Source organism: Lepisma saccharinum, chromosome 16, assembly GCF_977018435.1.
Source record: "Lepisma saccharinum chromosome 16, izLepSacc3.1, whole genome shotgun sequence".
NCBI lineage: Eukaryota > Metazoa > Arthropoda > Insecta > Zygentoma > Lepismatidae > Lepisma > Lepisma saccharinum.
In genome coordinates, this window is record NC_139244.1 from 8,619,979 (window position 1) to 8,634,201 (window position 14,223).

The 14,223-nt window shown below is 36.2% G+C and overlaps 1 protein-coding gene across 1 annotated transcript in view; it reads left to right on the top strand.

Annotated features, from left to right (window-relative positions):
* The window catches only part of Sec10 (Exocyst complex component Sec10), a 39,810-nt gene that overhangs the window by 19,928 nt on the left and 5,659 nt on the right, over nucleotides 1–14,223 (top strand). Inside the window, exons 7-14 of the mRNA XM_083137670.1 lie at nucleotides 1,599–1,739; nucleotides 3,463–3,539; nucleotides 3,902–4,012; nucleotides 5,670–5,765; nucleotides 7,896–8,055; nucleotides 10,183–10,415; nucleotides 12,169–12,255; nucleotides 12,370–12,472. Coding sequence (XP_082993796.1) covers nucleotides 1,599–1,739; nucleotides 3,463–3,539; nucleotides 3,902–4,012; nucleotides 5,670–5,765; nucleotides 7,896–8,055; nucleotides 10,183–10,415; nucleotides 12,169–12,255; nucleotides 12,370–12,472 — 1,008 coding nt within the window. The remainder of the gene's footprint in view (nucleotides 1–1,598; nucleotides 1,740–3,462; nucleotides 3,540–3,901; nucleotides 4,013–5,669; nucleotides 5,766–7,895; nucleotides 8,056–10,182; nucleotides 10,416–12,168; nucleotides 12,256–12,369; nucleotides 12,473–14,223) is intronic.

Here is a 14,223-nt window from a genome sequence, read left to right on the forward strand (position 1 = left end):
AGTACCGGAATGAAGTCTACTTTTAATTTTCTCTTTAAGATTGTTTTAATTTGTTAAGATTGTTTTCATTTGTTAACATAACTGCAGTTGAATTTAGAATTTTATTGAGTACACACTTGTGCTATTGTTATTGTTCTTGTAATTATGGAGATATACTTCAGGTTCCATAATTTTGAAAAAATCTGTGTCGTATACCTAGTCAAATCATAAGTTCTGTTACAAAGTTAATAATGAACTACAGGCACAGTGAGCAAGCCAATGTATTAATATTTGCATGTTACAAATGTACCGGTCTCGAGGGGAACATCCACCACTGCCTTCACAAGAGAATGCTTGAGACTCGCAAGGTTTGGATGCCTGTTCCTACAGACCATGCCCTCCAAAACGGACCACAACCTGTAGTCCAATGGGCTGAGGTCAGAGCTGCTGGAGGGCCAATCAGCCGGAGCAATGAAATCAGGCACATTCCTCTGAAGCCACTCCTGTGTGGTCTTGCCTTGTGGGCCGGTGCTGAGTCCTGCTGGAAGCTCCACGGCTTATTGTTGAACATGGTGCAGGTCAACGATTTCACAAGTGGCTCCAACACTGTTGCTTGGTACACTTTTGCAGATGTTTTCGCACAATGTTCACAGAAGTGGAGGTCAGTTGTGGCATCGTACGAAACCCCCCACCATACCATCACTGAGGCGGGATGATGGCTTCTGAGGATGTGGGGCATGTTTTCACGAACTTTCTGGGATGTCGAGGCATTAACACGGTCGTTTTGATGATTGTAAGACTCTTCAATCGTGAAGATTTTTTCGTCCTTGAAAAGGATCCTCCTGTGGCCACCATTTGCATAACGCTGAAGGATTCGTTTTTGTTTTCTGCTCCCTTTGGACCTTATGCTGTGGAGTGAGGAAGTGACCAGTACTTTGCCGATAAGTGCGGAGGGTCACTTCGGAGCATACGCAACATGGACATTTTTGAAATGTTCAGCTCTCGAGCCATCACAGCTTGTTTCCTGACAGAATTTCGTCAAATCCACGCCGCCACTGATTCACGAGCTTCTGGCTCCTCATGCTGCGAGGTCTACCTTTCCTGGGTCGGTCTTCAATTGTCCCTGTGTTACAATATCTGTTGATGGTCTGATGCACGAACATCCTGCTGATATTCAGCTATTTCAGGATGTTGAAAATGTCCGATGGTGATTTGCCAACTTTGTGCAGTGCGATTACTGCCACACGGTTTTCGTATACACCCCGCTCCATTCGACTCGCAGTGAAATCCACTTTTCCGCTACCACAGCCAAACACACAATGATACTGGTTGTTGTTTGATCCAACATTGACTGGTTACCTTGCGAACCAGTGTTGCCATCCATGTCTAAACTTTGTATCAGAATTTATGATGTGACTAAGTATATTGAGAAGGTGAATTAAGCATTTTTAGGCTCTTAACATATGCTGGGAAATTTTTAGTGTGTGAGAAAAATTGCAGTTCTTTGTGTTGCTGAAATTTGTATCTACTTAATTCCTATTGGTAAAGATTTCTAATCAATAGATTCCTATTATAAATGTTAATTTGTAATAGTTGTGTCTTGTATTAATTCCTTACAGGGGGCGTTCTCTGGAAGGGATATATTCAGCGACGTCATTCCGTTATGCGAAAAGAATTTTGCCATAATGACAGAAGTCTTCAGCAATCCAGACCAAGTGATGGCCAAATATGTTCTTAATATTTATCACGGAAAGTTGCAGGTAATCACACAGATAATTTGCACATGCTGTTAGTAACTGAAACTGTAGCATTACCAGAAAAGTGAATAATGCTTCTAGAGGAATTAGTAGTTCTACTTGTATAATTTTGTTTAACATATGCCCGAACTCAAAAGGATTACTTTCATGTTGTGTATTGTACAAGGAAAGTTCATTCTCTGCACTTCATTTGCTTTGATAAGCATGGCGATTCTGTTCATGAGGTATTCATTGAGTTTGGTGCAAGGTGCATTGATTTAAATCGGGTGATTTAAAAAAATCACATTTAAATCACACTAAAGAAATAATTCGTAGGATAATGTACATAAGGATTTTGTAGATAACATTAATACTTTTGGTGAAAGTACATTAATCTCGTAATCATTGAATAGTGTTTATTGGGCTCTAAGAACAGAAAATAAAGGAATAGTGATATACATTGTTTACATTTCGCACGGCCACCATTACAGCTGCACTCGTGACCTAGAGGTCGCTTCTGATTGGTTATGCTACGAAAAATGCTACGGACATAGAATGGGTTCCTATCCTTGAGAAATGCCATGAAACATGCCATGGCATCTAAAATGCCATAAGATTTTTTCTTTACATGGTAGCATTTTGGTCATGGCATAAATGTTAAGAAAAATGGTAAGGAAAATGCTCTCGTCTAAAGCAGGCTTAACATACAAAATACTAATCATGTTAAACCATAAATAGTGCCATTATCATTAAACACTGAATAAACATGGCAACTGACATTTTGTAAACTATCATTAAAAAAATTACCAAAATTCAGCTACAAAAGTTACAATTATATAGTACACTCAGAATGTTTTATTTTCACTGGAAGAAAAGTTACTTAATTTATTATGGTTTCATTGATACACTCAACAAACATTTCCGTAGTAGGTTTATATATATAGTATCAGAAACAGAAAAATGTATATTTACATATATTTTTTATTTGCTTTAATCAAACTGTTCAAATATTTTACAGGGTCATTTACCAGAAAAAGCCTTTTTATAAAAAAAAGCGTATCTATATGTATTGTGCCAAAAACATACAAGCATTTTTAAACATGCTTTTTTTATTTTTTTAAAATCATCAAAATGATCATAAAATCATGATTTTTCACCCTAGTTTGGTGCCTCTACAACAGTCTATGTTGTAACTTTGGTGTCTAAACTTTCCATATAAGATTTCGTATTGAACTTTGCTCATTGCTGTAGAATTAGGCAATACCCATAATGCCATACAGGAAAATGAGTGTTTCAGGTTCTAGCTGTTGCATTTTTATTGCATGTGACTGTACATGTTCGTAAATAAGTACAGTGGAACCGCAAGTATACATTTTTTTCTCAGTGGTCTGAGTTTAAATGATTCAATATATAGGAAAGTTTAAAATCCTGGGGAAAATTCTACTGTTGCCTTGAGACTGGCAAAAGAAAGTGGAAGTTTTAAACCCAGGAATGTAAAATTACAGTATAACTGTATTTTCAGAGCATTTGCTTTGTCTTTGTTTGCTTCATGTTCGTTGATGATTTCTGTCACATGTGTTAGTAATTAGTGATTTTATTTCATTTTCAATAAGTTGATATCTGTATCTTCCCAAACATAGTGTAAAATTTTGCAGTATCACTGTAATTATGTATTATGAATGTTCAACCATGTTTATAATGAAAGACTGCGAATTGAATTTACATTCATGTGTTTGGATCTTTACAGGAATATGTAATCAGCAAATTATCTGATAGGAGTGATCCTGAGAGATATCTGAAGAATTTGTATGAATTATATTCTAGGTAAGTTAGAGTTAATGTTAACTTTTCAAGTTAAAAGATAGAGCAGCAATTAAAAGAAAGAATCCTGTTAGCTTCTGGTATAACTCTCCCATCTTAATTCCTTGACCTTACTCTAGCAGTATTTCGAATGCTAGAAGGCAGAATTTAATCTAAGTTATGATTAGATATGTTGATTTATTAAATATGTATCATTCTGGTAATTTGGTCAATTCTTCTCAGTCCTTATTTTAAGACCATGATTAATTGAAAATCAAAGAAAAGAATAAACGATTACACTATTTAAAAATATACCCAGCTCCTATCCAAATGTATTGGCTGTTAAGGGTTCAAGTGAATATTCCTTTCTTGTTTCTCCTTTCCAGAACATTGAAGTTGTCCGGCGATCTCTCCCACTTCGACATGGGAAATGATTCAATGTTCCTGAGCAAGCTTACCAGAGGAATTTTCCAAAGATATTTGGAAACATATATAAGGTAAGTGCATCGCAGATTTTAATGAAAAAAGAAATTACACGGAATGGTCTGTACTTGTTGTGCTTAGTTTAAGATACTAGGAATGTACAGGATAATTATATATGATTCATCGGGTTTGTAAGGGCTGCATTAAAAAGTATATAACACATACAATAAAGAATGATACATGAATGTCAAACCAGCCAGGGGCAGGAAACGGCGAAGGATGATAATGATGGCATGAAAATAAACAGAAACTGTCCAAGTTTCAGACATATTTTCACAAATGTTCAATGTGGATTCCTTTCGTCAGACGACACACATCTATGCAATAGTCTAGTTTGCCCCATGTGCTGTAGCATATCCCTACTAATGGTCATAAATGCAGCTCTAATGCTATCCTGCAGCTCAACCAAAGTTGTTGGTAGTGGTGGCACATACACTCTTGTCTTTCACATGTCCCCAAAATAAAAAGATAACAAACCGTTTCGTCGGGAGATCTAGGTGAATGCTTTCTGCTGCATGGACACCATTTTGGAAACTAGGTTTGTGCTGCCATCTGTCAGCAGGTGCCAAGGTTACAGATATGAGAAATTAAAATTTCAGATGTGTTCTTTTGTTTCATGATTAGCACACACATATTATATTAATAGTTTTGGAAATATTTCACTTTAAAACCTGATGAATCATTTGTAATTACCCTGTATTTATTTCAACTAAACAATGCAAGTTGTGAAGGACCCATGCATCCTCGCAATGTTTATTAAAATTATTGATTCAGACAACTCACTTTCTATTAAAATTTTTCAAAAAATGTATAATAATTACTTTTGTTCAATGTTAATTATGTTTTGTTATTCATTTTCGCTAAGCTCTGTATAAACAATTTAATATTTGGAATGTTATCGTTGCTGTAGTGACAAAAATTAACATTCATGTAATTGCAATATATGCGATGAAAACACCTGAATACAGTAAAGACTAAATTGCATCTTGCATTGTTTTATTTCAATCAGATATACCCACACAAGTAATATCTTCACCTTCGTGTAGTTTTTCATGGTATTTGTGAGCCAATGATCTAATTGCAATTGCATGAAATGATTGAGAAGTGATCACTGCAGACCACAGAGCTTTCCATATGATTTTTATCTATCTTTTCCACATCATGAATTAAACTATTTCTTTTTAATCTACCTTATAATTTGCATCAAAAGCGAGGAGACAAATGATAAAGTATGGGCAGTTTTAGTTTTTGGCATAAACCATGGGAAGTGCTGAAGCAATTGATGAAACAATTGTGTTACAGATGGAATTTAAAATTGTTTGACCAGGTGTCCTGTTCACCATTTCAATAATTCACCTCAACGTATGCCTTCATGGTGTTTCCTCAAGATGTCAAGGTGAAAATATCGAACAATAACCAGTGACTTGGAGTCTGCACACACCATAAGACACATTGTGTCTTCTCTTGTAGCATCGCATCAGTTATTGTAAATCCTGCAAATGAGAATAGTACTTTCAGAGTGACAGAGTACCTTGCCAAGGACAACATTCTTCTATTTCACATGATTTTGAATATTTTTTTTACCAATTGATGCTTTGACTTTATGTACACCCTGTCTTTCCTTCTCAAAGATTGGATTCTGAAGTTGTATATATATATTTTTTTTTCCAGTGTGGAGACAAGAGCACTAAAAGAGAAATGTGCTGTGATATTACAAAGGTATTACGAATCGAAGAATCACCAGAAAAAGCAGATACAAACTGGCGGGTAAGTTGTGGACTTTTGACTACCCTTTCAACTTTTCCTTCATCTTCTACATACTGTATGGAAATGAGTGCCATCTTAACAATCGTGTAAGGTAGGGGTGAGGCTCATTAATTGATACTGTATCAGTATGAGCAGATGTAGGGCAATTTAGTGAATTGGTTTATTACATGCAGTAAAATTGCTGATAATATTACATATCTGATATGTCTATAAATAGTAGGGATGAGCTGATAACATTGCCAGTGCATCAGTATGAAAAATACTGATCTGATTTACCAATACCAGCCAATACTTCCTGACCATTTGTGCAATCCAAGTATCCTGGAAATTATGCAGAATTCAAAGTTTTCATTTATGTTTCACTAATATTGTGTGAAGAACTGTATTTTGTAAACAGGTATTTTAATATTCTGATGTAATTCTTAAATATTTTGAAGCAAAATTCTGGTAAATTGATGCTTACAATTGGAGTGGAATATTTACCCTCTAATATCAATATTTTGAACAACTTTGACATTACAATTATCAAGCATTGGTAACGGTACAGGTGGGCAATGGTAAGTGTATAGACATTGGCAGAGACACACATTTTTGGTAAATAAAAAAAACAAAATTTCGTTACAAAAACGAGTCAATTTCAGGTTCAAAAGCGGTAAATAAAGTAAAATTCAGTGTTATAGTGGTGAAAAACCGGATGAAAAGCAGTAAATAAAATTACATTTTGGTTTTGAAATTGGAAACATAATCCAAAATTTGATTTTAAAAGTGCACATAACCCTTCTAATAGCACATATATGTAGTTACCAGAGTATTTCTTAAAAAACAAGAAAATGATAGGAGAAGAAATTTATTGTGACTGATAAACAAGTACATACCTTGGCTATTTTTCGACGTTGTCACCATTAACCTCCAGACATTTCTGATAGAGTGGCACAAGCTTCCGTATACCCTCTGCTTAAAAATCTGCCGCCTGAGAGTGCAGCCAGTCCAGAAGTGATGTCTTGAGCTTTTTTAGACAGCATAATTAATCAATTTTCCGTGAATTGTATAACTCACAGGATAATTCAAACTTCAGAAAGTGTCATGTGGGTAAATAAACTCTAAATTTCATGTTTAGGAGCCTATTTCACATTTTGCACTTCATTTCGCATCATTTTGTAACAAAAGAGGGTAGTAAAATGCACCTCACACCTTTCAGAAACATTAAAAATTAACATGAGTGTGTTATTTCACATTCACATTTTGATCAAAAACAAAATATGCATGCCCCTAGGCATCAGTATGGCATCAGCCGTAATAGATAACCTGTAATTTAGTGCAAAATTGAGGCATTTGATATTTTTTTAATCAACATGTGTGAAGATATAGTTAATGAACCTTTGTTTGGTCTGGTAAGTATCTGAATATACAGTTTCTTTTAATGTGAACCGTGTAATTAAAAAGATGAATGAACAAACCATTAAACTTCTTCAATGAACAACAATCAGTGGAATGTCTGTTATCAGTACTTTATTGGCAGTGGCAAAAATTTCATGACACCCCAACACCCATGTGAGAGTAGGCTTGAGCCAAAATACTATGGAGCCTTGAGAATTAGTACATGTGGGCATGTGTGTTCCTTGTGAGTGTCCCTTCACCAATTTAATATCATCTCCATTCTCGCAATTAGCCAAAACTGGCAGAGAAGCGATGGTAAATAATAATAATAAAATTAAGTACTTCATGCAGTAATCATATATTTGGTATATGAACGAACAGTCAGCTATGAAGATTAGATTGTCCATCATTCATTTTTCCTCTTGATGTTCTATGTGTTGAATTGAATTTGATTGTTCAGTATGGTGTAACAGAGCTTGCTCTCTGTTTATTGAAGCCCCCTCCCCTCCCCCCGGTTAATACTCACAATGTGGCAGAGATAGAATGATGATGATGGACAATTTGCTTGTGATTGTATTTTCTGTCAGCTGTACAATCCCTTCAAGTTGTGATTTTTTTTCTCAAGATTAAAATATTCTCAAGTATAGTAATTTATTTAGTAGAAGACACAAATCATGTTTCTACTGTAAGATTTTTTTGGTGTTATTAACAGTATATAATGCACTGTTTTCCAATTATCCTTTTTGTTTTTAGTTTTCAGGATTTACGGCGTGACTTACAAGCTGTCATAGGCACTCGGGCAAATATTAATATTGCGCAAATTGAGAACTACGGCGGAGAAACATTCCTGTCCGAAGAAGTTGCCATTGCATTACTGCAGGAAAGCAAAATAGCCTTCAGGCGTTGTGAGGTGGTAAGTAATTATTATTAATTATTATTCACTGTTGCTTTATAAAAACTTCACATTGTTTTGGTAAAGGTAACATTTCAAACATTGCAAACTTCTCGTTTGCATTTTCAAATGTTGTGAACTTGGAAGAAAGACTTCACAGTTGCCATATCGTCTATTTTTATATCATGTATCTCTTGAATATTTCTGGAATGGGCAAGAACTCGCATAGGAATCTATAAATACTGATATCTGACACAATTATAATTTTATGCAGTGCTGAGGACAGATTAAATGGATGATGATAATACATGCAAATGCTTTACCCAGAATTTAAACAAGACCATCACTGACTTCCATATTGTTCACAAGTTAAATATTTGTATTTGCAGTGGAACCTCTATTTACTGTTTTTCAGGGGACCAAACTAAATAAAAACTTTTAATGCAGGAAAATGTAAAATCCGGGATTCCACTGTACGTATTTGTTTACGTATAGAAAACACAATGTTCCTTATTTCATGAAATAATATTTTTGTAACTATAAACTACAATGACACTCTTGTATTGTTTTATCAAAGCAGCATAAAAATTTCCGTGTTATTGTAATACAAATATAACAAATTCATTTTCCACAAAATACCAGTGCAAAGTAAATACACTGGATCCTCAATTTTATGTTTTTCAGAGGACTGAGGTGAGAAGAATTACAATGTAAAATCGGGGATAATTTTATAACATTTTTCTGCATTGGGACCATGAAGATTGGATGTATACAGGGGGACAATGTAAAATCTGGCGAATTTCTGTTTTATAAAATATAAACCACCATAGTGGTTCGGATCCCACTTTAAACTGTAGGTCCAGTCCCAATTAGCCTTACTGTGCATAAAGTGGACTTAAAACACCAACCCAATCAATCAATCAATCAACCTGGGATATTTGGACTCGGAAAAAGTGCTGCATTGCATTTTCCAGACCCCACGTTCCAGAAAAATATCACCTGGTACCAGTGATTGAAATCAAACTGAAACATTCTGATAATGATACTAATACATTGATATGGGTGCCAACTTTGTGTTAGTTTCTACCTATTACGAGAGTCATGGCAGCTATTTTTTTGGGCAAGAATACAGGACCGGCACAATAAGAGGGCACTTTATGGACCTGAACAATGAAGGTCATGTGTACCAGTGGTTGGTAGGGAAGTGCCAAAAAAATCACAAAAAATCATTCTACATGCGTGTATTAGTCTCAGGCTACATTGGCGAAACAAGAACAAAATGAAGTCGTAGCAACTACAATACGAGTATGATCTTGCATCCTGAAGAGTGAGTCATCCATAGTAGTACATTTTGTCACTAGATGGTAGTGGAAAGTGTGTAGGGTGCGAGAACATCAGTGGTGAGTCAATTTTCATGTAGGATGGAAGTTACTTGGCATGAACAGCATTCTTACGTGAAAATAGCAGTTCTCCACAGGCAAACTGTCAGAGAATGCCACAGGGGGAGTTGATGGAAGCCATTAGGGGCAAACATCCTGATCATCTGGGATATCATCATTCTCCACATCAACGCAAAGCAGCGTGTGTATGGGATCTGCCCGACCGCTGGGGATGGAGGGTACTATAGCACCCACCATACTCACTAGATGTGCCCCCGGCTGATTTCGACCTCATACCCAAAGTAAAGGAACAACTGCATGGGAGATGGTTTTGGACTCAAGAGTACATTGCCATCGCCATGAAACTCTCAATTGATGAGGCAGGTGGTATTCGAAACCTTCCACATCATTGGCAGTGTGTTGTGGATTCTCTGGGGGACTACTGTGAGGGTTCATAGAGTGCTTTTGTGTGTGCTTTTGTGGTTTTTGTACTGCCAGTGCAGTCTTGTGAGCAATACACACATGTGGAACAACACTTTTTAAATGTTTTTTGGGCACTTCACTACCAACCCCTGGTACACATGACCTGCATTGTTCATACATTGTTCAGTTCCATAAAGTGCCCTCTTCCATTTGTCTATTTCCAATTTTTGTGCCCGTTCTGCATTCTTGCGAAAAATAATAAAGTTATTATGCCCAACCTTCGCAAATAATAATTGAATGTTAATTTTTTTTAAACTTATGACTCCTTCAAATTATTTCATGATAGCTCTCAAGGCAGTCAGACTTGGCAGGCAATGCAGTTCAGACGTTTGAGGTCCTCCTTCATTATCTGATCATCGAGCACGTGGACTATGCGTTAGAACTAGGGCTGCAGGCAGTTCCTATTCCGGAGACTAAGAGCCATCCACAAATTTATTTCTTCGATGTTGTTCGCCAATGCAACGCCATCATACACCTTCTGGAAAAGCAGTTCAGTGATAGCTTGTTACACCTTGTCGTGTAAGTATAGTGCAAAATCAATCGCACTGTTGTGTGCTATGCAGTTGTGAATTTAAATTTAAATAAAAAGTAAGTAAATAATGTGTTACAATCCTTGTTGAGTACAGTTACGTATGAGATGTTCCTGATGGGAGAACGGCAACGCCGATTGGTGCACACTGAAGCCTTCTCAGGGTAGGGCTATGAAAATTCAAACTCCGAAGAAATCCTTTTGAAAGCAATTTACTTTATTTAGTATTTAGTTACACTAAAGTAACTGGAGTACGACAAAATGTCCACCATGATTGGGCTTTTATTTCTATCTCGTTTTTAATCTCATACCCATCTCATTTTATCACAATAACATTACCATCAAATAAACAAATCAAAAAATATTCCCATGTGGCTTCCTCAGGAAATAGGACAAGAGTAAAGATTTAAGACATGGGAAGGTAAGATAAAAAGATAAAAGACAGTGCAGTGCCCTGTCACTCCTTCCTACTCCATGTCTGGCTGTCAACCGACTGTCCTATCCAATATGGCTGCCTGAGGAAGCCACATGATGTGGTGAAATCTAGAGAACAACGTAAGTACATGCCAAAAATTGGTCTTTATTCCTTAGTGAAATGATGGCACGTGGTGTAAGTTATGCCTTAGCTTTTGAAGTTGTATGCAGGATCTAGTTCGGTACACCAAGAACTTTCATATTGAACACAAAAAAAGATGAAATTGAAAAATGTGTAACTCTTATAACTTTATTTTCTGTGTGAGCTCTTTGCAAGGAGTTTTTTAGTGTTTTTTTATAAGATATTTTTTATATTTCTTCAGCCTTTTTACAGAATTATATTTGTAGCTACTAATGCATACTGTTAGGATCCAACTTTCAACCTTAATAATGCATCTCGTCATCATAATATGGTGATAAGAAGGGTGATAAAGCTGAAAGAGATGGGAGGTGATTGTATGTAGGGCAAAGAACTAGTGTGCCATCTGTCAGAGCAAATCAGAAGTTTGCATGTGTCGTGTTTGGCCTTTGGTGGAGCATGATTCATAACCTAGATCAGCTGCCTGTATTATGCTTGGTAATTTTAAACATTCCCATAACCCACCTTTATAATATTGAACCATTTCTCATACATGACCTTGAACACAGTAATTTTGCTTCGTACATTTTTCTGCAGCAAAACTACAAACTTCTGATTTGCTCTGACAGATGGCACCATAATAATGCATTACTAAAGGTCTTTTCTACTGTTACGGCGGCCGATCCTAATGCTGACAAGGGAAGTGGGGAACAGGTAAGCGACCAATTCAGCACAATAAGAAACGCAGCAGCCAGTTGAACAAGGTTCACATAGTACTTATTCCCGCTGCATCGTAAGCCACGGCACCACCACTATTGTCTGGTTGGCCTGCGGTGTAATCCCCGGTCCCCACTTCCCTTGCCAGAACTAGGACCAGCCGCCATAAGAGTAGAAATGACCTATAGTTCCTTGCTTGCCTCCATTCATCTCCCCTCCCAACCCTCTCCAGTTTCTATGACTTTCAATTTTTGTTGTAAAGATCTTTTGCAAGGTCGAAAAATGTGGATTTTTATCTACTATTTAACTGCTACAGGCACATTTTTATTTCTCTTTTATCAGTGAAAGAGTTATCCACAAAAGTAACATAGTTGATTGTTTACAAAACTGAAGTGAACTGTCTGTTATACAGGTAGAAATATTGGTGAACAAATTCTTTTCTGAGCAAGATTTTCTTTGTCTTTCCCTCGCAGATCCACACCTAAACATGGGGACTGCCTTCAGAAGAAGAAGTATCTTTTGGAACAGATTGAACTAAAATTGGACACTGGATTGGACAGGTAAGGTTCAGTTAAATTTTTGTCTCCAGTTATATATTTTGCTTATGGTTTTCTATGTAATATATAGATATTGAAATTGTATTGAGTGTCAAATTCAATATTATCTAATTCCAGGTCAATCAATGCTGTTGTAGGATGGGTGAAGATCTATCTTCAAACTGAACAAAAGAAGACTGATTTTAAACCTGAAACTGACCTGGATACACTAGCTTCTCATGTAAGTCATGTCTTTTATTTATTTACAGTTATGTGTTCACATAATTATATTGTACCCCTCCTCAACAAGAAGGTCAGAAATAGAGGGTATTATTGCAGGAAATATTGGTGTACCAAGTGTCTGCATCAACATTATTGTTATTATAACTATTGTAAAGTTATCATGTGCCATGCTATTTGTGAAAATGTATGTTAAAAGATGTTTGTGTTTTTATAGCATGTTGTGACATCGTGTCTTTAAGTATAGTTGCTAGGAACAGAAAAGAAAATATTATTGGCTAGTTGCTGTTTTTAGCAGTGGGTTACGTGAAATCTGTGTCTAGAAGTTATACTTTTAACTGAAAATTATGTTTATTGAAAAGGTTCAAACTTTCCTGTGAATGAGTTTATGCAATATTTATAGTGTGATTAATGGTGGATGAAAGAAACTTAAACATCTTTATGTCTCATGGTAAGTAACAAAAATGTAAGATTGAGAATTGGTTATTCTTATTGTACAATGATGTTTTCATAAGAACTGTTTGCGTTATTGCTATTTAGTATCCACTAAGGTTACTTAAGATTATCATCAGATGCTTACCACTCTCTGAAAGTCTCACAACCGACCTTTGTGCTGGAGTGGTTAGAACAGGAGTTTGAATCCCAACCTGGACTTGGATGATCTTTGTGAGTGTCCGTTCATCAGTTTCATCATATCATCATCCATCTTGGGGATTAGTCAAAATTGCAGAAAAGCAAAGTGAAATAAACAAATTCAATCAGAAGCCTCACGGTGGACTAACAGACTGATGGCTCAATGCAAGGGGAGTCAAGGATGTTTGTTACCTGTGATTAGAGTCAGGAGGAGCATCACAATGGATTGGTTAATTTTGATGGACTGAAGTGGGTTTTACATTTTGATTGCCCTGTGCTATTCACATCATTGTTATTAAAAACAGCTTATTGATTGATTGATTGAGTTGGTGTTTTAATTCCACTTTATGCACAGTAAGGCTAATTGGGCCTAGACCTACAGTTTAAAGTGGGATCCGAACCACTGTGTACCTCCACCGGGTATCGAACCTGGGACCCCTTCATTACAATGCGACAATTCTACCACTGCGCCATCAGGGAGGCCCCCAAACAGCATATTGATTCTTTTGTAGCAGGTAACATTTCACAAATTTGCTTTATAAACCCAATGGAGTTGGAAGGTAAAACAGTTGTATTGTGCAGCGCATAGCTTGTTGAATCAGTTCCAAGGTGCTTATTTGTTTGTTGACAAAAAGCATATCTCACAGTTGCCAGGCCATATATTTGTAATATTCCTGATCTAGTGTTTGTTATTGAATCTTACAATTCTGCCAGTTTCTATTGCTGCTATGGATGTGAAAGCAATATCCATGTACATTATTCTTTAAATTATAACTAGCGAACGGATTTTAAAATGCAGGACCTTTCCAAAAATACAGCTGTTTTCATGTCGATTGTTTGAGATATGTATTTTAGTATATCAAATCAAGTAAAATGAACACACTTTGTTGCACCTTTTCGTGAGATTAGCGCATTTATCCCCTTTTTACCCCCTCTTTGATGCTTCAGCACCTTTTTCCTTACTTTTCTTTTATGTTTTGTTAAGAAATTGGACAGAAACATAAATGATTTTCACTTTTCTTGAGCAGCCACATAAAATCCTATAGTCTCATTTTGTAGAGCAGAACGAGAGCTACAAAATGGTATAATATAATCATTGCATCCTCAATAGTTCCCAAG